This window comes from Hermetia illucens, chromosome 2 (assembly GCF_905115235.1).
Source record: "Hermetia illucens chromosome 2, iHerIll2.2.curated.20191125, whole genome shotgun sequence".
NCBI classification, from domain to species: Eukaryota; Metazoa; Arthropoda; class Insecta; order Diptera; family Stratiomyidae; genus Hermetia; species Hermetia illucens.
In genome coordinates this window covers 187,975,887-188,002,616 of record NC_051850.1, presented here as the reverse complement: position 1 = coordinate 188,002,616, position 26,730 = coordinate 187,975,887, and the positions used below count along the sequence as shown (strand labels likewise).

Genomic DNA, 26,730 nt, shown 5'->3' with positions numbered 1-26,730 from the left:
GGAAGGAAAGAGAGCTGGAAACTAGCAAAAGAGGTATGCTCAGAAGCTGGGCTAAGATGGGCAGTGGGAACCTTTCAACGAATGAAATTTCCCGGAGCAACTTGCATTTTCCCAGCACTTATCCAGAGAGGCCTGGGAATTATCTTAGAGTCTCTTCTGAGGGTGGTAAGGGGGATCATAGCACTGGGTTACATACCAAGGGCATGGAGACGGGCAAAAGTGGTCTTTATTCCGAAGGCGGGTAAAAAGGATCCTTTTCACCCTAAACCTTTCAGACCAATCTGCCTAACATCGTTCGTACTCAAAACGGTGGAGAAGGTCATAGACAACTATATTAGAACTAACGTTCTAAAGCGCAATCCCTTACATCACTGTCAACACGCTTACCGGGCAGGAAGGTCAACTGAAACTGCTCTGTATCAGCTGACAGAGGTACTACGGGACGCCATAGAAACAAAAGAAATTGCACTGTGCGCGTTTTTGAATATCGAAGGAGCATTCGACAACACATCGCACACAGAGATACAGGATGCCCTGAGCCGCAAAGGAGTGGGAAACACCCTGGCACTCTGGATGGGCAAAATGCTAGAAAGCAGACAAATAGAGGTACAAACAGGTACAAATTCTATTATCATGAACACCACTCAAGGCTGTCCACAGGGCGGAGTACTATCGCCGCTGATGTGGAGTATGGTAGTGGATGAACTCCTGGACGTGTTAACTAATACTGGAATACAAGTCCAGGGCTACGCGGACGACATTGTTCTAATCTGTAGGGGCAAATATGAAGATACCCTATGTGATAGAATCCAAACTGGATTAAGGGTTACTAGTGCCTGGTGCAGGAAGGTGGGACTGCGGATCAACCCAACCAAAACCACCATAGTACCATTCACTAGGAGGCGTAAGCTGGATCACCTGAAAGCCATAACATTACATGATATGGAGGTGAAACGAGAAACAAAGGTCAAATATTTGGGAATCACGCTAGACCAAAAATTACTCTGTAAGACACATGTCGGAAACACTTGTCGGAAAGCCACGAGGGCTCTGATGACTTGCAGATCCATAGCAGGAAAAAAATGGGGTTGTAGCCCGAAAATACTACTTTGGATATATACTGCAATAGTAAGACCAATGATTACCTATGGAGCGGTAATCTGGGCAGAAAGAACCCAACTCAGCACACAAGCCAGGGAATTACATAAGCTCCAAAGGCTGGCTTGCCTGTGTATCAGTGGGGCAATGAGAACATGCTCAACGGCATCCCTAGAGGCCCTTCTGGGATTAACCCCTCTCCATCTGCACATACAGATACAGGCAAGGAGATCAATATTCAGGATGGCCGGTAGTATGAGTGAGGCGGGGAGCTGCCTAAATCGAAGGAAGATTGATATCCTTTCTAGGCGGTATCCCGAATTACTGATATCGAGGGACAACATGACAACGAGGTTTCACTTCGATAAGAAGTTTGAAACACGTTAGAGTAACAAGGCAAACTGGGAGAGCGTGGCTGCGACATACGGCTTAAACCAGCAACTGATTACTTGGTACACTGACGGATCCCTCACAGCAGAGGGAGCGGGTGCCGGTGTCGTTGGTCCAAGGAAAATGTACTTTGAGTCAATTGGCAGGTACACTAGCATATTCCAGGCGGAAATTTACGCCATAGACAAATGTGCCTCCTTTAATCTGCAAAGGAACTACAGGGGGCAGAACATAGCTATTCTCACCGATAGCCAAGCAGCGATCAAGGCACTTAGGTACAACCAGGTGAACTCTAAACTGGTATGGGAATGCCTTGAGAGACTGAATACACTCGGCTCGTCCAACAAGGTCTGGATACTTTGGGTTCCAGGCGATGCTGGGCTGGAAGGCAATAAGGCAGCGGATGAACCAGCCAAGAAGGGAGCAGGGACGCCTTTACACGGGCCAGAACCCTTCTGTGGAATCGGAAACGGTTTCATGGCTATGAATCTAAGAAACGAAGAGAAACGGTTGAGGGAACTATATTAGGCGGACCTACCAGGGATGGAGTAGTCCAGGGTGCTTATTGGGGGATACGAACCCATGCGTACAAAGGATTGCTTAAACATCAGCAAAAAGAACCTCCGAATTATAGTGGGAATTCTCACTGGTCATTGTCGGCTGAACTATCACCTAGGGAAGCTAGGGATATCTACGGACACTGCCTGCAGGTTCTGTGAGGAGGAGGACGAAACCTCTATGCACGTCCTGGGACAGTGTCCGGCACTTGTGCAAAGTAGGTCGATACATCTGGGAGAACACTTAATACCAGATGCAAAGCTGAAACTTCTGGAAGTGGGGAACATACTAAAGTTCTTAACGGTTACTGGCCTGCTTGAGATACTATGATCAACAGGTACACTATAACCAGTAAAAGGGGCACAATAGTTCTTCAAGGACGCGGTGCGACTTTCCCTTAACAGAATAATAATAATAATAATAGCTAAGAATACAAAACATTCCATCATATTTTGCCAAACTACAAGATACACATCTGTACATACATATCAACGACATAAATACCTAGATTTCATATAGATGCATCACTGTGATTTTTTTTCAGATTTTTCGGTTGGATAGGTTCTGAGAACGAGCCCTATTTCTCTTTTCGTGTTACACATTTTGAGCCCTATTTCCCCTATGTTTCATCCAATATCAGAAATAAGATCAGTTTCGAAAAGTTCTATTTGAACCCCACATGACCATATCCTGTGCAAAAAAAAAACAATTTACATGCCCCTTTCGCATGTATGGGAAGGCCCCTTCAAAAGTGACACAAAATCGCGCCACTCGCTGTATGTAAAGGGACACATAGACTACATGTTCTCACTAAATTTCGTGATAATCGGTTCAGCGGTTTCCGAGTAAATCGGGTGTGACAGACTGACAGACAAATAGGTTTTGTTTCACACAAAACCTTAAAAAGGGCTGGGGAGAAGTAGATTCTTCATGAAAGGAATTTCAATATTTCACTCGAATGTCAATTATTCTCGTTAATTATGACGTCTTGTATGGCTTAGGATGCAGTTAATTCGCTCAAAATTGAACTGCCAAAACTTTGACACTAATAGCCCGATTTCCATGAAACTTGGCGTATGCGCGATACTGTTGGCAATATACTATCAGTAAGTTTATTTGAACAGATATCGGAATAGAAGATATTTTGAGGCCTAATTTGTATATAAACGCACCTTCCTGATTTTTTTTTCGGATTTTTGGGTTGGGTAGTTTTCGAAAATGAGTCCTGTCTCACTTGAAGTGTGAACATTTTGACTTCTTACTCCTGCACTTTTAATACACGCTAAAACTAACATCAGATTCGAAAAGTACTAATCGAGACCTTTCATTTGATACCCGACATGACTATATTCAATGAAAAGAATTTCACATCCCCCTTTAAACTGCACGTAAATTTATGTCACTCACCGTATGCGTGGGATTTCATAATTCCCATCTATCTAACAAAGTGCGTGTGATAGACAGACAGACATCGATTTGATTCTAATAAGGTTTTGTGTAAAAATGGACGCCGCCTAGCGATAAAGAAGAATAAGATGCTGTGTTCGATCATTGGCGTAACACGTTCTGATCACATCCGAAATAAGGATATCCACGATTTATAAGGAATTGTGGAAAAATTGCGAGAGAGGTGTCTTCGATGTATCATGAGTTATGTATATGTAATTCACTGGTTAAGATTGGCCTGAACATTGAAGGCGATGAAAAACGACCGAAAGGCCGACCAAAGTAGCGGTAGCTGATAATCTGAGAGAAGAAGAAGAAAGTGTCACAAGGGGGTTTATTTTCGACTGCTTTAGATTATCAGAACGGATTTTATGTAATTTCATTGCTAGAGCCCAAACCATGATGATTCGGGTCTGTACTGTCTTAAAATTTTTAACACCTATAGTGCAAAGCCAAAAAAAACAGGTCTACTCTTTAAGGCCATCCTCTTTTGAGTAGGTCACACTCCCAGGCCAGGAAAGTTTTTTTATTTCTCTATACTGTTGAGGAACTCCAGACATCCCGGTTTTGCGCCGAGGTCTTCTTTTTCTGTAGATATTGCCCTTATAGACTTTCCGGGTGAGATCATCCTCATCCATACGGATTAAGTGACCCGCCCACCGTAACCTATTGAGCCGGACCAAGAGTTCAAATTGATACATACGTGTTAAGGATGAGAAGTGGCAGCGTCTGATAAGCATGTGGTCAGTTTGGTTGAAAGTGTGACGCAAGAGGTCATCGACATCACAGTGGCATCACCTGAAATTGCGGCTCTTGTCGAAGAGGGCAGAGTATCAAACAATGTCACGCTCTGGTATCACAGGCGCATTGATTTCATAATGGGCATGTATCCACCTCCACCCACTAAATGTTGGAATCCACGTTAGACAGATAAGGCGTCGTACAAAACAGAACTGAGCGCCCGAGTTACGATCCCTGGGAGACGCATCAATTCCATTGCTGGAATTGAGAAAACAACCCAGATGATCACAATTAGCATTAGGAAAAGTTAAAACATCATGGTAAAACTCGGATTTGGAGAAACAGAGGAAAACGACAAGGGTGCTCTTCAACCGAACTCTAAAGTCTGATTCTGCTGCTGCTGGCTGGATTCATTACAAAGAGGCTCAGAAAGCTCTAAAGAAGGGCATAAGGTCGACCAAACGATCATCATGGAGACGCTTTTGCGAAGAGATCAACTCTTTACCTCAAAACTAAAACGGATCCTTGTAAAAGAGCGTAGCCAACAGTTGGGTTATCTACGTTTACAAAGCGGGAGGTGCACAGAAAGCGATGAAGAAACGATCTACCGAGACTGCAGAATGTTCTCAGATTTGCGAAAGCCTGCGAACGCGGTAGGCGAGAGGCCGATGAATAGGCGATCACCGGGGATAGTACAATGGGTCTAACAATGGCCTGAGTGCAAAATAGTACAATGCCAAACTGGACCAGAAGTATGTCAAAGCAAAGGACAGCATGTTTCTGGCTGACGCGAATGGAAATTTGTTTTTATAATGAGTTAGCTATTGCCATCGCGGACAATGAATTTGATCGGGGAAAGCAAAGTTAGTCGAATTTGGGCCGGTGAACAGCTGAACTCAATGAGTCTGTTGAAAACAGTTAAAGACCGCTGGGGAGAAGATCCGCGCGAAATATTGAAGGTATAGGCAGGCTAACGTCAACTTATGTTAGTGGATTGATAGCGAAAAGTACCAAAGAAGAGTTAATTTTAAATGAATTACGGCTGCTGGAAGTGCGTGAGTGACTATTAAGAAACCTAAAGTGACTATAGCGTGAAAGTAGATAGTTAGCGATTATCTAAAATGCGCTTCAGCTCCTCCCACGCAGATAGGTGTTGACGAGGGCTTGGAGTTTTTGAGTAACAGTGGGGTTTACTTTCAATACGCTACTCTTATATAGCAGCGTACAAAGAACACTAGCACAGAAGAGTTTCAACTTGAGCTTGGTGTTGAGATAACTGCATTTCCAGAATTTAGACAAGGCAGAGAAAACGGATCTAGCGCTGTTAATGCAACATTCAGCTTGATGCTATCGTTGGCAGAAACCACGCTTTCGATGCTTTGCCCATTAGTGAACGAGAGTGTGCGAAAACCCGTCAAACTGAGAACCTTGGTTTTGCTGGCGTTTGTTTTCAGTATAACTCTATTTGCTCTTTATCCAAATCCACAGCTATTTTGACGAGGTCCATTATTCGGTGAAAGACCAAACAGATGTCATCTGTGTAGTCGAGGGGTTTCAGGAAAGATGCCATAGTCCATCCTCGGGCAAAGTAGCATGGAGAACGTCGCCGATAACGCTTTGGACCTCATAATTCTTTCAGATTCGACCTCAGTTCAGCATGTGGCACTTTGCGCTATTATATGTCGCTCTGATAATAGCCATTAGTTCCTCCGGAATGCTCCTCCTGCGTAAAGCACACCAGATACATTTGCTCTTCACACTATCGAAAATTTCCTCGAAATCTATGAAGAGGATAATTTGAAATAATCAAGACTGGCTTTTTTTCTATTCGCTAGCGATATTTATCAATCTTGCAAATACCAATATTTTGAGGAGGGCATGCAGCGAAGATCTAAATTTCGTACACTGTTCCAAAATGATCCGTAGGATGTTTATGTGGTCAGTGCTTGAGGATTCGGTGCAGAATCTAGTTTGCTCTCTGCCGATCAAGCTTTCGAGAAGTTTTTTAATGCATTCAGGATAGTTGTATTATCTTTGCAACTGCAGGGAGCATGCAATTACTCCTCTAATTGTCACACTCAAAACGAGTGTCCTTTTTAGTAATCTGAACGATCACCCCCTCTTCCACTCTGTGGGAAAGGTCTAGAACTACCAAAATTTCCTAATGAACGGAAGCAACAGATCTGCAGTAACTGCAGACCCAGCGATAAATAATTCTGTCGGGAGACCGTCAAGAAGGGGTTGGATTCCACACTGATTCAGAAGATCGTTGAAAGCTACATACTTAAACGGAACGCCATTGTCGGGGGATCTCTAACACATGAAATATTCTTTTTTCCAAGTATTCTGTTAGCACGTTCACAGTAAACCGTTTAATTGACATCACAAATGAAAACTTCGAGAAAGAATCAGCGGCGGCTATTGCACCGACGTTTCCGGCGGAAGATCAGAGGTATGGGCCGATTAGATCGATATACAAGCTGCAACACGGATCGGAGATGAACGTTTTTCCTATTGGAGGTCGGAGCGTTTGGGTGGGAACTATTGACGTCTTGCACGTTTTCAGCGAGTAGACAAAACACGTCAACTTACTTCTAAATAGGCCCTCTTGGGAAGAAGCGATTTTTGTTTTAAAATTTTACAATTATCCCACAACATATATTAATTCCGTTGTCGTTGCCGGGTTCGTCGTTGTATAATCCGTCTAGTCCGAGGCTCCTGTTGTGGCTTCGTAACAAGTTGTTTTCCGTGTAGGATTGTTAGCCCTACCCAACCCCCAATCTGGAGGACCAGTTGGTACAATTTGTCCCGTTTTTAGGCGCGGGAGACTCTCCTTCATCCTTCTCCGTCTGCAGCTTTTCGTTACGAAAGAGCTCCCAGCGGTCGCCACGTGGAGGTGGAGATAGGGTTTGGTAGTAGAGCTGTTGGTGTTGGTTCAGCAGGCATTTCCCAGGTTTTATGCTCCATCGTGGGTACCAATCCACGTTTCGCCCTGGGACCTATACTACCCTTTGACCACCCTGAAGAACGTGATCAGGGATACACAAACATACTTGGCCCCAGCCGCAAAAGGAGTCGGAACGGCTGGTTTGACGATGAATGTAAGCTAGCAACGGAACGGAAGAATGCTGCATACCGAGTAATGTTGCATTCTCAAAGAACGCGGGCACGCGCAGAGACTTATCACGAACTCTGTCGAGTGGAGAAGCGACTTCACAGACGGAAAAAGGAAGCCTGGAAGAACCAACAAGTCTGTAAACTAGAAAAGTACAGGGAGCAACCGCACCAGGCGCGCAAGTTTTACCAACAAGTCAGCAGGATGAAGCCTTATACACCTCGATGCTCATCCTGCCGAGACAAAGAGGGAAATCTGATTTCCGACAGAATGGGCATATTGGAGCGATGAGTTGAGTACTTTGATGAGCTACCGAACAACTCGAACTTCGGCGAGTTGGAGGTCCCGCCAACTGAAGACGACGGACAAATATTGCCACCACCAAGTATAAGAGAAACAGTCCGTGCAATTCATCGGCTTAAAAATCATAAGTCGCCAGGATCCAATGGAATTACAGCCGAATTGATTAAATATGGAGGCGATCAGTTACACCAAGTGGTTCATCAACTTGTGCTCAAGGTATGTGACAGCGAATCAATGCTTAACGATTGGCAACGAGGCATTATCTGTCTCATACATAAAAAGGGAGATATCACACAGTGCAGCAATTATAGAGGTATCACGTTGCTGAGTACCATCTATAAGATATTCTCCACTATCTTGCTAGGCCGGATAGTCCCATACGCCCAGAACATCATTGGCCCATACCAAAGAGGCTTCACTCCAGGCAAATCAGCAACAGATCAGATTTTCTCTCTGCGGAAAGCGATGGAAAAACTGTTGGAATATGGATATCAATTGCACCATCTTTTTATCGAATCGAATTAAAAGCCGCCTATGATTGCATAGCCAGGGTAAAAGTGTACACGGCCATGAGGAAATTTGGTATCCCGACGAAATTAATAAGACTGACTAGACTGACCCTGATCAATGTACGAGGCCAGATAAAAGCAACAGGATCACTCTCAAGACCTTTCGACATCAACAATTGTCTACGACAAGGGGATGCGCTATCATGCGTCCTCTTTAACCTGGCCCTCGAGAAAGTGATCCGTGATGTTGAGGTAAATGCAAGAGATACGATCCTCTTCAAGTCCACCCAACTACTGGCCTATGTTGACGATATCGACATCATGGGAAGAACCACCCGAGACATACAAACTGCTTTCATCCAGATCGAGCAGGCGGCGCGAGATCTTGGGCTGCATATCAATGAAGGCAAGACAAAATATATGGTGGCAACGTCAACACCGAAAACGAATCAACCAACAACATCAAACCGCACTGGTCAAACATGAAGAAGAATAAGGATAGGAGAATATAACTTTGAGACCGTTGACAATTTCTCCTCTCCTAGGGTCGAAAATCACAACCGATAACAGCTACGATGATGAAATCCGCGCACGGTTGTTGTCAGCCAACAGAGCCTATTTCAGCTTAGAAAAACTGTTCCGCTCGAAACGTCTCACCACAGGGTCAAAGCTCTTACTGTACAAGACTATGATCTTGGCAGTCCTCATGTATTCCTCGGAAACTTGGGTTCTTAGCAAGAAAAATTGCGAACTCTTGGCCGCGTTCGAGAGAAGAATCCTTCGAAGAATTTTTGGCCCCCTACATGAGGATGGACGATTCTGTATCCTACACAATGATGAAATCTATGAGCGATACCATGACCGTCCGGTTGTGGTTAAAATCCGGCTCAATAGGTTACGGTGGGCGGGTCACTTAATCCGTACGGATGAGGATGATCCCACCCGGAAAGTCTATAAGGGCAATATCCACGGTAGAAAAATTTGACGATGCAGACCCTGCCTAAAATGGAGCGATGGCGTAGGTCAGGACGCCAGACAGCTTTTAGGAATATCGAATTGGTGGACCTCGGCGCAAAACCGGGATGTCTGGAGTTCCTTATTAAGGCAGGCCTAGACCGGATACCGGTTGTTGCGCCGTTGATGATGATGATGGTTTTAGCTCCGTATCCCAGCAAGCTTTGGGTTTCGTGCCTCTCCGTGTCTTATGTTTTGCAAGCTTGATTTTCTCTTGAATACTATGAGTGAAGCCTTCAATGGTGTCCTGTGTTTGCATATTTTCAAACCTGAAACCTGGTTGGACTGTAAATTATTTGCTTTGTAGGAGAATTGGTTTGTGATGATTGTTTGAGTAGGTGTCTTCTAAAGTTTTCTAGTGCCAGGAGAACACCTGAGAGCACCTGGTAAGGGAGATATTATATTGAGCCCATCTAGGACATTCTTTATTTCGAGCATTCTGCTCTGTGCTATTGCATAGTATGCATTTTTTAAGCATGTTGTGCCATCGCAGTTTTTATTGTTTCCACAGTTCAGGCATTTCGGTTTTGTAGTTTTGCATAATTTGGCAATGTGCCCGGGGTACCCGCAGTTGTAGCACTGTCGTTCTCGCTGTTCAAAATGATCATTTTTATGTAACTTTTTCCTATGATTACATGCGAAGGGAGGGTTTCCCCCAGAAAGGTCAGCTTAACCGTGCGGTATCTCTACCGATTAATTATTTGAAATAATAAAAACTTGTTTTTCCTATTCGCTAGTGTTGAATTTTGTTTGCAAATACCGATATTTCGGGAACCACTTGTTTCTTTCATCAGTGCTAACAAGCACTGGAAAAACAAGTTTTTATTATTTCTTACTCTTTTGTCCGCTACGAAGCGGTTTGTTGCTTGTGCGGTTTTGAAGATGGCCGTCGCCCTCGCTTAGCCTAATCTAATATTAATGATATCATTGTCGTACCTTAGGCATTCCAGATGTGTGAACATCTAATGGGTGAAATCAACACGGTCAATTAGGACCGAATAATTCACATATTTTGTTTTGGTGTCGTATAAGCCTATTTAGGGGGCTGATATCGTCCCACTAGCATAAAGGGAATTTGGGGAAAGATTAGTAGGGGCAACGCTCGGGGCTGCTGTAAGAGGCGTACTAATAGTTGGGTCACTGTGGGGCATGTGTTAGTTTTGGGTACTTTTTTTTATGGACATGGTAGAGGGTAAACTTGTGAGCTGCGTAGCGATCTTTTTTCTATTCTAATGACTCGTTTCCCGGACAGTGCTTTAGAAGTCACACTCACTTCCATACACGCCTCCTTTTCCAAGATGTTGTCTACAACTACGATAATTATTGTCGGACCCCTATCCGGGAGCTCTCTTTCTTCGTTTTCATTCTAATAGCACTTTCGATTTTGCACCAGGGTATGAAAAGCACGTGCCCCAAAAACTAACCAATAGTTCAGAGATTAGGAGAAGAATAATCGCAGAAAATAGGCACACTAAATCAGTACAAGCGAAAAACTATAAAAAAAACCTTACAGAAGCAACCGCTTGGTTGCGAACTTTTGACGGCTTGGAAGTTTCACAATTGCGAATGTAGTCCTTGCCCGGTAAAATTATTTTAGGCTAATAGAACCGCAACAACATTTTGCACTTTGTCAAATCCTGGGTTCAGCGACTAGACAAACACGTCTATTTCTAAATAGGCCTTCTTGGGAAGAAGCTGTTGATGCGCTGACTTTTGTTTTAAAAATTTACAACTATCCTGACAACATGTATTAATTGATCTCGTTTTTCTTAATAAATGTTTATTATGAAGTCGAAAAAATCAGCAAAATATCATCATCTTACGGGCTGCACCTGGATATAACTCCTTAAATAAGAAAGACAGTCTCTGGCCAACATAACGTTTATTAACCTTATATAAATTATCACAGTGATGTTAATATTTGACATAAATTCTCAATTCTAAGACGATTGTTTTAACCCGAAAATCATACTAAAATATTGTACAAACTCCAGACATTGATCACCTTTAAAGGAACAGTGTTCGTTAATAAAAGTCACAAAGGAAACGTTTAAGCATTTACCTCGAATAAACTCGGGGGATCCGCGTAGCCGATAGTTCCTCTGTTGGAAGTACAAGAACACAGAATAGAAAATGGCCGGGTCGCCCGTTTTTTTAGCTGCCTCTAAATATTTCCTAGCAGATATAGTATCACAATCCGGTAAACTTTTGGCAACACGGAGCGCATCGATAACTTTTCCTTGACTAAGAAGTATTTCTAGAATTAACTGAAAGAAAATCTCTGTGAAATTAAGCCATCTTTCAATAGAGTCACATTCAATACTTCATATGCTTTGAGCCTATCCAAAATATCCATAGCTGTTTGCGTGATTGTCGAGTTGATTTGAGAATGAGAGAGAAGGAAACAGGCTAACAGTTTTGAGTCCTTCAGAAGGGCGTAATCAACTAGTTTTTGCAGCGTATCGAAGTGCTCGTTACGTATTAGTTCGGCGGCAATCATTTTACTAAGATCTGGCTGGGCATCGATATTGTGACGGGCCAGGGATTGGAGGTAAAGTATTAGAATCTGCAAAGTAACGTATAAGTCTGCGTAATTTCTCAAGATAGCGATGAGGTGAAACCTTTTCAGTATAGGCACGCTCTGCGATAGGTGTGAAAACTTCCGCGTACATGTCATTCTGGTCAATTAGGACTTTGGGAGGAGTTGGCAATTTCGGAAGGTTTTTCGCAGATGATGGTTGCGCGGTTTGAGATTGTAATTGCGCCGAAAGCCAATTTCTGCAACCGTTAAACACAAACATGGAAAATATTGAAATGAGATGTACTCGATTATTGCTTGCCATTTGGTAATTTGTAGAAATTTTGAAAACTTACGAGTATACAACGTTTAGTTTGTCGAAAACATTCTCCATTATTGGCAAAAGCATTCCATTGTATTGGCTGTCAACCATTTCTTGTAAGACATTTAACAAAATCCTTTTGCCGTTCGTCCGATTGAGCAAGAACTCTACTAATCGCACCCGGTCAGTTATCAAGGTACATAACGGCTCCATTTGCAGATAAAGGTACCACATTCGTCCCACAGAGGCGTCAATGACAATGTTCGGTTGGAACAACACCCAATGCTTCGAATCTAGAAGAAACACATAATCAATATTGAACCCCCTTCGCTGGCGAGCCAGGTCTTACATAATTCGCAATACTTTGTTTGCTCCCCTAGCGAAGGTACTTTCAGCAAAAATGGTTTGATAGCTCTTCCAGGAGTGATTGGCGCGTGATACGTTATGCCATTAGTGTCCACTTCTCCACTCAAGGCAATATCGAAAAGAAGTGAGGTAGCCGAGGCCTGGTGGTGAACTACAATCAAATTATCTACAATATTCATAGCGAATCGACCGCTGTGACCCAGTCGTAGGACATGTTGTTTTCTCGGGGCTAGACCAGGTCCATTTAGCATGTAAATGACAATTTCACCTAGGCCGCTACTGTTCTGCAGAAGGATGAGCACAGCAAATGTACCGTAAATTTGACCGAGGGTGACATCGCGTTCAGGTACAGGTCCTTCTCGAGGAGTTTCCACTGGAAATGAGATTAAGTTCAGTTCATAGTTTGCTATGGGGATTAGAAGAAAATATGGAGTTTTTCGTTTGGGCACGAAGATCAAACACGATTGGCAGAAATAACGATCTTTTTTAAATGACGTGATCATAAAATTGTACAAGGTGTCTCAAAAGAACAGTAAAATTATTTATGACGTCTCGGCAGGTGGACTCAGGGATAGCTGCCATTTCGTGACGGATATTTTCTTTCAAATGCCCCAGTGAAGTTGATTTATTGGCGTAAACTTTAGATTTAAGATAACCCCATAGGAAAAAGTCCATAGAGGTTAAATCTGAACTGCGTGGAGGCCAATTTATGTCGTCTCTCCGGTAGATCAATTTGCCTGAGAAAATTTTACGAACACGTGGCAGAGACATATTGGACGTGTGTGAAGTTGCTCCGTCCTGTTGGAACCATGTTCTTTGGTTATAACCAGGAAAGTTTTGCAGTTCAGGTACCAAGAAGTTGTCTAACATCCCCACATAACGCTCTGAATTCACTGTATCTGTACGTTGCCTTTCGTCTTCAAAAAAGTAAAGGCCAACAATTCCTCGCGCCGATATCGCAGCCCATACGGTCACTTTAGGCGAATGTAAGGGTTTCTGATGTTTGCGTTTCGGATTCGTTGCAGTAGCGGCAGTTCTGCTTATTTACGTGGTTATTAAGATGAAAATGGGCTTCATCCGAAAACAAAATGTTGGTAAACGTTGAAACGTTGACCAAACATTACTCTGGAAGACAGATGTCGGAAACACTTGTCGGAAGCCACGAGGGCTCTGATGACTTGCAGATCCATAGCAGGAAAAAAATGGGGTTGCAGCCCGAAGATACTACTTTGGATATATACTGCAATAGTAAGGCCAATGATTACCTATGGAGCGGTAATCTGGGCAGAAAGAACCGAACTCAGCACGCAAGCCAGGGAATTACATAAGCTCCAAAGGCTGGCTTGCGTGTGTATCAGTGGGGCAATGAGGACATGCCCAACGACATCCCTGGAGGTCCTTCTGGGATTTTTTTTTTTCTTTTTTTTTTTTAGGGTAGGGGTGCATTTACGCACACAGTGTTGGACTCCCGATTCGGTACGTCGTCGGACTACCAACTAAACACCTCCCCATCGTCCGAGAGTTAGCCTGGAACCGTTTGTCACATTACTTCGGGCTAGTCCCCGAACTCTCCCGCCTTGCGGAGCCTTCAAATCAAGGAATTCCTTTCACCAACGGGAGGGGAGAGGAGGAAGGGAACTGTCAGTTCAAGGAACTCCCTGCTATCAGGCTCCTCTACCGGTCGAGTTCTATCTTCTTAGCAACGAGAAGGGCCCGAACGTAATGGGCAACACGGTTCCCCCTGTCAGCAGTCCTCAGCATCTCTTCAACAATGTTGTCTGAAGAGAGATCCCCTGTGTTTAAATAGAGCTGCCGACGAACCCCATCCCACCTTCCACAAGAAAAAAAAGTGTGGTGGGCGTCGTCTACAACTCCATTGCAAAACACACAATCCGGATAACGCGCCTTTCCAATCTTGTGCAGGTAAGACTGAAAACTTCCATGCCCACTTAAAAATTGGGTAAGGAAATAGTCAGTCTCACCATGCTTCCGATTCAACCACGTACCTAAGTTGCCGATGAGCCGCGCAGTCCATCTGCCTCTAGTTTCATTTTGCGAAGGGAGCTGCCACTCGTCTAGAGTGTGTTGCCGTTCTTCGCGAGCAACCACCTCCCTTGCACTTTGTATATGGCCTGACGCTCCCTAGCAAGGGCAACGGGGATAACTCCCGCGATCACCATCACGGCCGGTTCAGAGACTGTGCGGTACGCAGACGCCACCCGTAAAGTTCTCCGTCTCTGTACTTGCGCGAGGTGTCTACGATATACCTCCTTGTTAAGAGCGCCAGCCCATACCTCTGCGCCGTAGAGCAGGACAGACTGCGTTGAGCTCATCAGGAGACGTCGCCTACTAGACGTAGGACCCCCTATGTTTGCCATTAGTCTACTTAACACCGAAACTCCAGCCGCAGCCTTGTTCGCTGCTGCTTGGATTTGCTCAGAAAAGCTCATCTTTGAGTCAAGAGTCAACCCGAGGTACTTGACCGCTGATTTTGACTCGATTATCGACTCGCCGAACGATATGGGACGCAGGGTCGGAATTCTCTTTTTAATCAGGATGACTACTTCGGTTTTTTCCAATACAGGATTGAAACCATGAGTAGTCATCCATCCGCTTACCCGTCGTATCAAAATGCCCAGTCTGCTTTGCGCCTGTTCGACAGTGTGTCCAGCAACAAGCGCTGCGACATCATCTGCGTAGCCGACCAGGCGTGACTCCTCTGGCATGTCGAGTTTAAGCAGACTGTCATAGGTAGCGTTCCAGAGGTCCATCCCTAGGATGGATCCCTGTGCTACCCCCGACGTGACCTACATCCACCCTTGACCCTCTAGTTTTTCATAGAGCAGGGAGCGGTTCCTCAGATAGTCCCTCAAAATCCGTAAGAGGTAGTTCGGCACGTTGAAGGTATTGTCTAGTGTGCCTAGAATGTCTTTCCATCTTACGGAATTGAAGGCGTTTCTGACGTCAAGTGTTACGAGGAGCACCACCCGTCGAGTTCGGTGGCCATGTGCCTCTGCTCGTCGAACGGCGTCCACGACTTGCATGGCAGCATCAATTGTCGATCTCCCAGCCCTAAAATCAAACTGCCGGGGAGATAAATCTCCGGCAGCGCGTATCGCTTCAGCGAGTCTACTTCTGATGAGCTTTTCGAGCACTTTCCCAGCAGTGTCAAGCATACATAGTGGGCGGTATAAAGACGGCAATTCAGGGTCGCTTTTCCCTTTAGGGATCAGCGCAAGCCTCGCTACTTTCCAACGAGCAGGGAAAGTGCCCTCTTTCAGGCAAGCGTTGAATGCGCCGAGCAGTAGGTCTGGCCGGTGTTGGAATACCAGTTTGTATACCTCTGCTGGAATACCATCGGGTCCTGGCGCCTTCTTGTTTTTTATAGAGAGGACTGCCTGTTCCAACTCTTTTATAGAGAAAAGTGGACAGTCCTCTGCGCTCTCCGTGCCGACGTCATCATCCCATACGGGGTGCACAGGGAAGAGTGCCCTTACAATGCGGTCCATCTGCTCGGCCTTAAGTGAACAGAGTGTCCGCAGAGCCCCAATTTTTCGGGTTACTAGTTTGTAACCGAGTCCCCACGGATCCCCATTCACCTCGTCGACCAGATCTTGCCAAACTTGCGCTAACAACTCGTGAGCGGTTGCACTCCGGTGCATATTGATTTGTAGGATGCGAATCCTGTTGACCGTATCCAAGCTCTTTCCAGTTTTGCTCTGAAAACTGGACACCGCCCCGATCCCGCAGTGTGCGCAATGCTCTCATCAGTCGCGCCACGGTCCCTGCATAGGACGCAGCTTTCCTTTTCATTGCAGGTGTTCGCTTTATGGCCTGTCTGACCGCATTTACGGCATGTTGGCCTTCTGTCAGGTCCCCGACAGTTTGCAGATGTGTGCCCATAATCCAAACATCTGTAACATTTGGTTGGGGCGGCCCGAATTCGTATCCTACACACTACCCAACCAATTCTTATTTTCCCACTGTTTAGAAGTTTCCTCGCGTATTGCTCGGCAACTTCCATCACAGCGAGTTTTTGGCCTCGAGAGTTCGCGGAGGTGATACCAATCCGGACATTGGTTACCTCCGGGCGTTCGCGTTTGATGGCCTTTTCTACCTCGTTCTTTTCCGTGAGACAGTTAAGGTCTCGGATTTCCAAAGCACACATAGGTTCCAGGCTGTAAACCGAAGCTTTTTCTCCTAGAAACCACTTGACTGCTTCACAGAACGTGACTTTATTTATAGTCTTCGGGCCTAGTTCGACTAAGACTCCACCACCCTCCGTTTTACGTATGGAAGACACTTCCGCTCCGTTGTCTTCGGGTTTGATTTTGTAACGGATTTCGCTGAGCACATCCGCAAAAGTCTTGCCTTCCGTCGGTCCTTCTGGGATTAACCCTCTCATCTGCACATATAGATGCAGGCAAGGAGATCAATATTCAGGATGGCCGGTAGTATGAGTGAGGCGGGGAGCTGCCTAAATCGAAGGAAGATTGATATTCTTTCTAGGAGGTATCCCGAATTACTGATACCAAGGGATAACATGACAACGAGGTTTCACTTCGATAAGAAGTTTGAAACACGTTGGAGTAACAAGGCAAACTGGGAGAGCGTGGCTGCGACATACGGCTTAAACCAGCAACTGATTACTTGGTACACTGACGGATCCCTCACAGCAGAGGGAGCGGGTGCCAGTGTCATTGGTCCAAGGAAAATGTATTTTGAGCCAATGGGTATATTCTAGGCGGAAATATACGCCATAGACAAATGTGCCTCCTTTAATCTGCAAAGGAACTACAGGCGGCAGAACATAGCTATTCTCACCGATAGCCAAGCAGCGATCAAGACACTTAGGTCCAACCAGGTGAACTCTAAACTGGTATGGGAATGCCTTGAGAGACTGAATACACTCGGCTCGTCCAACAAGGTCTGCATACTTTGGGTTCCAGGCCATGCTGGGTTGGAAGGCAACGAGGCAGCGGACGAACTAGCCAAGAAGGGAACAGGGACGCCTTTACACGGGCCAGAACCCTTCTGTGGACTCGGAAACGGTTTCATGGCTATGAATCTAAGAAATGAAGAGGAACGGTTGAGGGAACTGTTCTGGGCGGGCCTACCAGGGATGGGGCAGTCCAGGATGCTTATTGGGGGATACGAACCCATGCGCACAAACGATTGCTTAAACCTCACCAAAAAGAACCTCCGAATCATAGTGGGAATTCTCACTGGTCATTGTCGGCTGAACTATCACCTAGGAAAGCTAGGGATATCTACGGACACTGCCTGCAGGTTTTGTGAGGAGGAGGACGAAACCTCTATACATGTCCTGGGACAGTGTCCGGCACTTGTGCAAAGTAGGTCGAGACATCTGCGAGAACACTTAATATCAGATGCAAAGCTGAAAGATCTGGAAGTAGGGAACATACTAAAGTTCCTAACGGTTACAGACCTGCTTAAGATACTACGATCAATAGGTACACTATAACCAGTAAAAGAGGCACAATAGTTCTTCAAGGACGCGATGCGACTTTCCCTTAACAGAATAAAAATAATAATAAACGTTGAAAATCGCTCAATCACCTGATTTACGAAATTAAGCCTCTGAATGGCATCTTGGGGCTTTAATTCTTGCACCAATTGAATTTTGTAGGGGTGCAGTTTTAGGTCTTTGTGTATAATACGATGTAATGATGATCTATGCACATTTAAAGCACTTGCGCGCTTTCGAATTGAAAGGTTCGGGTCGTCACGAACAGACTGATTAACATTCTCCACGTTTTCTACCGTTCTTGATGACCTAGGTCGCCCGGATTTTGATTTATCCAGCGCTGTACCAGTCTATTCAAACTTTTGAACCCAATGTCGAATGAGAGGAATACTTGGCGCATCATTTAAGTAGCGAAAACCTCGAATACCGCAGAATTTTCTACGCGCTACAGTTGCCGAATGGCCGTTTTTATAAAACTCTCGCACGCACAACGCGCGGTCTGCTTCCGAGAAACGCTCCATAGCGACTGAATTCCCAAGACCCAGGCTACCGATTGACATAACCCCCGCTCCCCTCGGATACGTTGCGTTCACGCAGTAAGCTAAATAAATATAAAATTTCTTTTGAGACACGTTGTAGTTAATTTGGACAAGATTTCGGGTTAATTTTATGTGGGATGAAAATATAAATCAATTTGCCTTCGAACTTACGGTCCAATTTTGGAAGTCTGGTAATTGTTTTCTGCTTCAATATCACCGGGTTCAATGTCATTCCATTATTAGTTGCCAGAACTGCAAAATTACCCTCCGGACACCAAGCAAACCATTTTATTGTTAACGTTATTGATTTCATAGATTTCACTTGCTTCTTGTCGATCGCTACAAGGAAAATCTCGACACCACTACTCGAAATGATGGCAATCTCTCGTTCATGTACCCAGACAAAACCGAAGATTGTTAGGCTCTTCGCAGTATAGACGACGATTTCATTCAACAGAGGCTGATTGTCCTGGAACGGGATGAATTCAACCGAGTTTTCAACTCGCTGCACTGCTAAGATTTTATTATCCGGTGCGAATTTAATCGAGCGTATTATTTCTTTGTCTTTGTTATCCATGCAGAACGAAATCACGTTGTTGTTTGTCGGCCCTTTGACAACTATACCGGTAGCGCCGCCCGAACGGACAGCGAAAATCTGAGGGAAGAATGTGGTGAAAGTGCAGGAATTTTTGTTTCTAATAAATTTCAGATTAACGGGTAGAATTACTTGTCTATTGGAGTCATCGAAAAATACATTTGTGAGCTGGCTGACACTATCAAATGTGATTGGATCTTTTGATAGTTCTATGTAATGCAGAGCGTTTTCCATTGTTCTTGTTCCATATAATATCCTAGAAAGATGGAGATAAGAATTTAATTTCAGTTTGGATAAGGAAGGATTTTATTTTTAACGTTTCACAAGGAAATTTATACTACTGCTCTCCAAGGAGGAGGAAGAGGGAGTGAGTGGTCTGGGACTTCATTGGATGTTCCCCTTTTTCTAAATTTAAGAAAGAGATTCCTCAGATTTAAGAGGAAGGTACTTACGAAAAATCTGCAAGCTCACTGCCTTTGGGAGACCTCCTTCACAAACCTTGCAAGCGCTGCAGGTTAGGCACACTCAATAGATGTAACACAGCCTGAGTGCTTGGAGCTAGGATTCACCCTGGCTCCATAATATAATCTAGGTATCTTGTTCGTTCTGTGTATTTATTTGAAATTTTGCCTAGAGACGGAATGCGCCGCCAGAGAACTCTAGGTAAGTGAAAGTTTTAGCGGCATAACTCTGTAGACGCCCACATTCCTCAAAAAGTGTTACACTCGTAGTGTAGGCGGATGTCTTTGGTAACGAAAAATATCCTTCCGGGGTCAATTTGACCAAATAATGCGCTCAATAGTGAGTAATAGGCCCTTTATCCTCATATTTGTTCTATCCCTTTGGTTTTACCGATTATCCCTCTTTATGTCACAATTCGCATCCCGTCCTTTATTTAATTACAATACTTAATACTTCAACTAATTAAATTTTCTTAATAACTATCCAACAACTGGTTCCTCTCCCTTAAATTTCACAGTCCAACTTCAATTAACCCATCTCAAATTCTATTTTTTCATAAACTTGGTCATATTAGGTGCAGGCAGGTGATTGATCGTGTCTGAGAGGAATGATCTGCCGCAGTTCAAGACCATGCACTGGGAACGAGATTAGCGGGACCAGAGATCTGCAGATTAGAGGGACAGCTGGTGAGCTGGACCGGCACTTTTTAATTTTTAAGCGGGTCCCGATAATTTTTAAGCGGGTCCCGATAAAAATCGTTAATTACCGAATTACGAGTTTGTACTGTAGAAATAGCAGAGAGTTCTCAGTTCATTGAGTTGCATTTTGGCTTGTTTATTGCCTGTGATTCGTGAACATCAGATGTTATCTAAGGGAGACTCATTGAAGGGGATTGCGTGCGCTGCGCATTGATGAGTTCGTTTTGACATTTTCTGCTTTTCTCGTAACGGAATTTAGTGGAAAGTAAAAGTGCAGATTCGAGTAGTTTTCCAAACTCGAGAGTGTGCAATAGGAAAAGTTGCGCCTTCCCCTGCTTATACCTGAATTGTGTTTGCTGTGCTGTTCCGTGGCCAGTACATTTCGCCCTTGGCTTACTCCAGGACCAGGTTAGCCGCAAGTAGCGCGAACTCGATACTTGCGCATTGGTCTCAGAAGAAATCATAGTAACGGAAGGACTCGCGAGGAACACTTTAGTGCCTCTAACCCCACGCAACTGTTGCAACGAGTTCGCCAAACCTCGGGATTACACATTACAGTCTCTGAAAATTGTTTTTTTAACGTGTTTCGTACTGAATTCACCTTTTTAAAGGAATTCCACAAAGAAGCGAAAAGAAAATATTGAAACATCTTCCGAGAGTGTAACCGCAACGATTCAGATTGAAATATCCAAGTTGGAGAATTAACAAATTTAAGTGTTTTATTAACAGAAAAGGCCAAAAGTAATTATAGAAACATTTGGGATAATATTTGCGTCACAAAAGTCAACTTTTGCTATTCATTTTTTTTATTGTATATAGAATTTGAAGAGAATCCTTGATTAATTTTTTTTGAAGCAAAGTTTTGACTGGATTTTATTATTTTATTCGATTATTGAACATGTTTCAATCCGCATGTGGGAAATTATTGGAAAAGCAATGTGATCACACAGAGCTCTTGGTGAGGTATATTGTTTTTCTACCAAATTTTACCTAATACTAGCACGTAGTGCCAAACATTTAGGCTCGGACGATCCTACCTACTTAAAATATAAAGGGGCGCTGGTGGTGGTTAATGGGAGAATCCGCAGAGAACTCTCCGCAACATGGAGCACGTATGCAAAATGGTGTACTTCACGGTTTGGACCAGACTGTGTGAGAGCCTCAGGACATCGAGGGAAATCGTGAGGGATTTAGGTACAACACTTGTAGCTGACAATATTATGAGAACTATAACCACTTTCTGGAGACGAAAAATTATGCGGTATGTAGCGATCAGTTAGAACTTGCCGGTTCCAATACATGCTGTAAGCAGGACTTGCGGCTCATATCGGTAAACCACACATGTTTCCGTGATTAGCCCATGCTTGTGTGCAAGGTTTTGATGGATGACCTTATATACAGCATAATGCCTGTTCGTGTATTGCACCGGTGCCATAAAAGTGCAGCCAGAAATGAGATGATCCAACGTCTCTAACGTCGAACTACACATTCTGCATTGGTCGTCCTCCACCCGCTCTTTCATTGTGAACTTTTTATAAGCTAAGTGGCAACCATGCCGTCCTGAATGGTCCACATAAATCCCTCCGTCTCAGCAAAGATCTTTCCAACACACAACCATCTGTTCGACAAACGGTTGCCAAAGGCAATTCACGTGTTTAATGCGCATTGCCATGGAGTCGCTTTTGGTCTGACTTCACCCCACTCAGAAAATTGAAAGATCGGTCCTTCAAGTGGAGTCAGCTTTGCAAACAGCTGTATGCACGGGCCTCGCCTCCTCTTAACTGTAAAAATAAGCGCGCAGCGAGTCGACTTGACAATGACGCGGTGTCGTCACGTCCACCAGGTCCCTACCTCAGATGTCACGGGGCAGGTGCATCCGTTCTACGGCAGAGTTTGGATGGTGCATTCGGAATTTGGACATAGCAGTCCGTATCCGCCACTGGACATTTTCCAGATCGATCTTCGTCGACGCCAGCATTCCGAATGCATATGTCAGTGAAGGGAGAGTGAATATGTTCAGTGCGCCTATTTTATTCTTGGCTGAGGGATGCGATTTCAGCACCAGCTTTACACGTCGGAGGAATTCAGACAGCAGAGCATCCTTCAGATCACCTACTCGAGCATGGGCTCCTTGCAGAATTTCTAGGTACTTGTGGATGTGGAGGTCACCAATGTTATGTCCGGCATGCGGCTCGTGTTAACTTTTGCGGATGGCTTCGATTCGACACTTGTTTAATCCAAACTCCATCCGAATATTACGGCTGAACATCTTCGTCTACTATTCGCAAAATATTTCTAAGATGGTCGTCCGTACCAGCATACAGCTTGATGTCATCTAAGTACATCAAGTGTGTCAGCTGGTACTTAGCATGTAGGCTATATTTTATTACAAAATCATGCCCTCTAGCATCATTCAGCAGCCATGACAGGGGTTCAGTGCCATGCAAAAACCAGAGGGGATTCGAAAACTCCCCCTCAGTATATGGATAGGCTCTAAAGTATTAGCACCCTTAGATGTACGTTCTGATAAGGTCGTATGCCACCCTTCCATGACTGTCGCCTAAAACTTTATTAGTTTCGGATCAATGCAATACAAATGTAGGACATCGATTAGCCAGGTATGCGGAACGCTGTCAAACGGCTTGCCATAATCGATAAAGCAACTAAAGAGGTTTCTTTGAGCTCTAGTTAATTGTGCTGGAACTATCGAGTCGATAATGGGTTGCTCTTGGCAACCCTACTGCGCGGTGCTCATTCAATCAATCAATTTGTAGAAGGTTAGTAAGCAAGTAATCGGTCTTGTGTCTGCGGAGTCCTAGACCGTGTCCTTCTTAGGGATAAGGTAGGTAATCCTGGCAGAGGGAAGAGTGAAAACTCCTCCGGCCGACTAATGACCTAATTTATGCTCTGTGCCAATCGACCATGTATACTGGTAAACTTTTTGTACTTAAGATAGAATTCTCGGAGTTGCTGGAGATGCATAGAGCTTGCGAATACCTGGTCTATGCAAAGGATCCATTTCCGAGAATTATATACACGCACTTTGGAATTCGTCCCGAACCTCAGCTGGACAGTGGAGAAGAGTGCTTCGGCGAGTACTGAAACTGTTGCCTGCAGTGTGGCGTTGTGTTGTGGAGCGAATGGTATTTTTCAGGAATAAATTCGATAGAGCTTCAAAATTTGTGGGCGGACCTTCACGGTCAATTTTGTCATTTATTTTTAGGTTGTGGTGTCGAGTGTTTCCGGGGAATTAATTCAGTGAGATACCTTAGAAACACGAAGATTAGGAATAGCATCCTCAGACCGCAAGTAAATTGCGAAAATTGCCTTTCAGTGGATGGTTGCCACTGATAAGTTTCTGGTTCTATGAAGATTTCATCAGAGTTTTTGTTGAGCAGATCGGATTGTGTGAGCATATAGTCATCGACTTCGTAAAATCAAAGGCGTAGTTTATTCGGAAAACCGAAAAAATGTAATGAGAAAGTGGAAAGCAATCAGACAGTGATTCACACTTCCAACTCCGATATCTAATCGCGAACAATACTCATATTTTTGATAAAGAGAAAAAAACAACCCAGAAAACCGCTCATGCAAATGGACTTGTCTGTTCGCCTGAGAGCTCATTTCAAAGAAAGAATCCTTTTAGCAACTGCTGAGTGGCGTCCTTTGTGGGCATCTGAACTTCACCAGGGATTGGTGTTGGCCAAACGGTCGCACAGGCATCACTAAACGTGAAAGCACGGCAATTACACTTTTTAGTGTTTCCTCTCAATTATAATCGAAATGCGAAGAGCTCCACACAATAGTAGGGATCAGGGGCAACTGGGCACCTGTCCAGTTGCTCCTTTTAAGAAGTGGTTCTTATGACTGAGGGCACTAAAGTTGGTTTTTCCAAATATTGAAAAACTCAGTTTTAAGGGAGTGCGCAATGGACATGTCCTGGCCAACATCCTGAACTGCGTTATTCAGCCTGGAAAACTCTTTACCAAAAACGCTGGGACGCTTCTTCTTGAAGGACACGCATGTTTAAATTGAACTCATTAAGCTCGAACGCTTCTGAATCACTCAACAATTTAATTAAGACTTTCGTCGATGGTTCTTTAGAGAAAGTTGCCCGAGGCATGCAGAGAACAAAAAAATTATCTTGGGTCGCAGTCTTCATCGGACTCGCAACTTTTAATCACTCACCAATTAATTGACTGCGGATTGCCACCAAGCGGAAGTACTAACACTAGCTCTCCAGGATTCCCTTAATTCACATTAATTTCCAACGGGCAATAGGCGGAAAAACCTTGTTGCTCTTCTGCCATCAACACGCAGTGACACAAAACATCTGTTTCTGACATGTGTGATTGGTCTCGGCATTGGTCGACATATTTCTCCTCCTGATTTGGTCGAGAATCTACGTAGGGTTGTCTGTTACTAAGGCGATGTAGTTTATGAGCGACTTCAATGTAGAATAAGAAGAAGACTCAATATGGATTGTTGCGTCAACGATTATTATTATTATTAAAGTCGAAATAATGATGCCACTGGGGCTTGCAGTTGGAATTAATGAGTATGAGAGCTTTGGGGATTCCTGCCTTCGATTTTCTCATTATTCAAACAAACGGACGGAGAGCTAACTACTTGAAAATTTACATGATTCGACGCACGAAAAATTCTAACGGAAAGTGGTTGAAATGTTCTCGGTGAAGCAGTCAGAAAGTCTACTGGAAGATTAAGGCATGGGCGGGCTGTCGAACCTGTCAAATTTTGGTCAGAAACAGACTCCTGCACGGTTGGATTTTTGCATATATATAGAGCGAAAACAAACAAATACAGGACAATTATTGTCAGAAGGCTGGGTGGAAGGCAAAAGGCTTACATAAATTCCTCATGTAATTCTAAGCAAAAAATACTAAGTGTTTTTTTCAACTTTTTAACCCTTTAACTGCCACATGCATTTTAATTAGTAAAAAACGCCGTCTTTACACCACCAAAATCATTATAACTTAAAAACTACGACAGCTAGAGTATTAAAACAGACGTTGAATCGCAGCTGTGGTCAAAGGGTAGTATAGGTCCCAGGGCGAAACGTGGATTGGTACCCACGATGGAGCATAAAACCTGGGAAATGCCTGCTGAACCAACACCAACAGCTCTACTACCAAATCCTATCTCCACCTCCACGTGGTGACCGCTGGGAGCTCTTTCTTAACGAAAAGTTTCAGACGGAGAAGGATGAAGGCGAGTCTCCCGCGCCTAAAAACGGGACAAATTGTACCAACTGGTCCTCCAGGTTGGGGGTTGGGTAGGGCTGACAACCCTACACGGAAAACAACTCGTTACGAAGCCACAACAGGAGCCTCGGACAGGACGGATTTTAAAACGACGGACCCGGCAACGAACACGGAATAAAGATTTGCGCATTTTCTCATGGAACGTGCGCTCCCTGTACAGAGATGAAGCTGACCAGCAGCTAGCCGATACCCTGTCCCAATATATGGCTTATTTAACAGCGTTGCAGGAAATGTGTTGGACAGGGACCGGTTTCCCGGAGAAGAGCCACTACACCATATATTATAGCGGTCATCCAGTAAACCATGTGCTCGGAGTAGGTTTCTTAGTCAGCCAAAAAATGAAACCTGCTGTTATCGGCTTTGAAAGCATAAGCGAACGGCTATGCACTCTGCGCTTGCGAGGCAAGTTTAGAAATATAAGCCTCATAAACGTTCACGCCCTTATAGAGGAGACTGCAGAGTCGGAGAAGGATACCTTCTACGAGGCAGTAGAAAGAACCCTCGAAGCCTGTCCCAGATATGATATCAAAATCATACTTGGGGATTTTAACAGCCAAATAGGGAAGGAGCCCGTATTCAGGCGATACGTTGGCTCCCATAGCTTACATGAAAAAACAAATGATAACGGACTGCGGACTATTCAATTAGCAGGGTCACACGAAATGGTTGTTGGAAGTACCTGGTTTGCGCGGAAAGCGGTCCACAAACATACGTGGGCCTCTCCAGACGGGACCACTTTCAACCAAATTGACCACGTGTTGATCGAACGCCGCCACCTCTCAGCCTTGATGAATGCCAGAACATATAGGGGGGCCAATATAGACTCGGATCACTATCTCGTTGGCATGGGGCTCCGAACTCAAATAACAATACCACCTAGAATCCCCTCTGACAATCAGGTGAGAGTGAACACTGAAGCCATCCACAACACAACCTTCCGCGACACCTATAAGAGGGAAATGGATGCCGCAATAACCGCAGTCAACAGAGGACCTGGAGATGAAGCATCAACTAATGATCTTCACAACCACCTGAAGGACGTTATCATGGATACGGCCACAAATATACTTGGCCCCAGCCGCAAAAGGAGTCGGAACGGCTGGTTTGACGATGAATGTAAGCTAGCAACGGAACGGAAGAATGCCGCATACCGAGTAATGTTGCATTCTCAAAGAACGCGGGCACGCGCAGAAACTTATCACGAACTCCGTCGAGCGGAGAAGCGACTTCACAGACGGAAAAAGGAAGCCTGGGAGAACCAACAAGTCTGTGAACTAGAAAAGTAC

At 44.4% G+C, this 26,730-nt stretch overlaps 1 protein-coding gene across 1 annotated transcript; it reads right to left on the bottom strand.

Moving 5' to 3' along the window:
* Nucleotides 1-11,037: 11,037 nt before the first annotated feature.
* Nucleotides 11,038-24,489, bottom strand: LOC119649931 (regulator of MON1-CCZ1 complex). Its single transcript, XM_038052349.1, has 9 exons — nucleotides 24,351-24,489; nucleotides 19,135-19,258; nucleotides 18,579-19,062; nucleotides 12,364-12,753; nucleotides 12,049-12,307; nucleotides 11,796-11,952; nucleotides 11,498-11,740; nucleotides 11,237-11,441; nucleotides 11,038-11,179 (listed from the first exon to the last, which is right to left on the bottom strand). The coding sequence occupies exons 2-9, from the start codon at nucleotides 19,234-19,236 to the stop codon at nucleotides 11,115-11,117; spliced, it is 1,905 nt and encodes a 634-aa protein (XP_037908277.1). The 5' UTR covers nucleotides 19,237-19,258; nucleotides 24,351-24,489; the 3' UTR covers nucleotides 11,038-11,114.
* Between the last annotated feature and the right edge of the window lie 2,241 nt (nucleotides 24,490-26,730).

What these genes read in the sequence shown, in the direction of transcription:
- LOC119649931 (XM_038052349.1), bottom strand. Translation starts at nt 19,236, where the DNA reads ATGGAAAACGCTCTGCATTACATAGAACTATCAAAAGATCCAATCACA. An exon ending in TCGATGACTCCAATAGACAA is followed by an intron (nt 19,063 to 19,134) that starts GTAATTCTACCC and finishes TTCTTCCCTCAG; the next exon opens with ATTTTCGCTGTCCGTTCGGG. An exon ending in AAACTAAACGTTGTATACTC is followed by an intron (nt 11,953 to 12,048) that starts GTAAGTTTTCAA and finishes TAACGGTTGCAG; the next exon opens with AAATTGGCTTTCGGCGCAAT.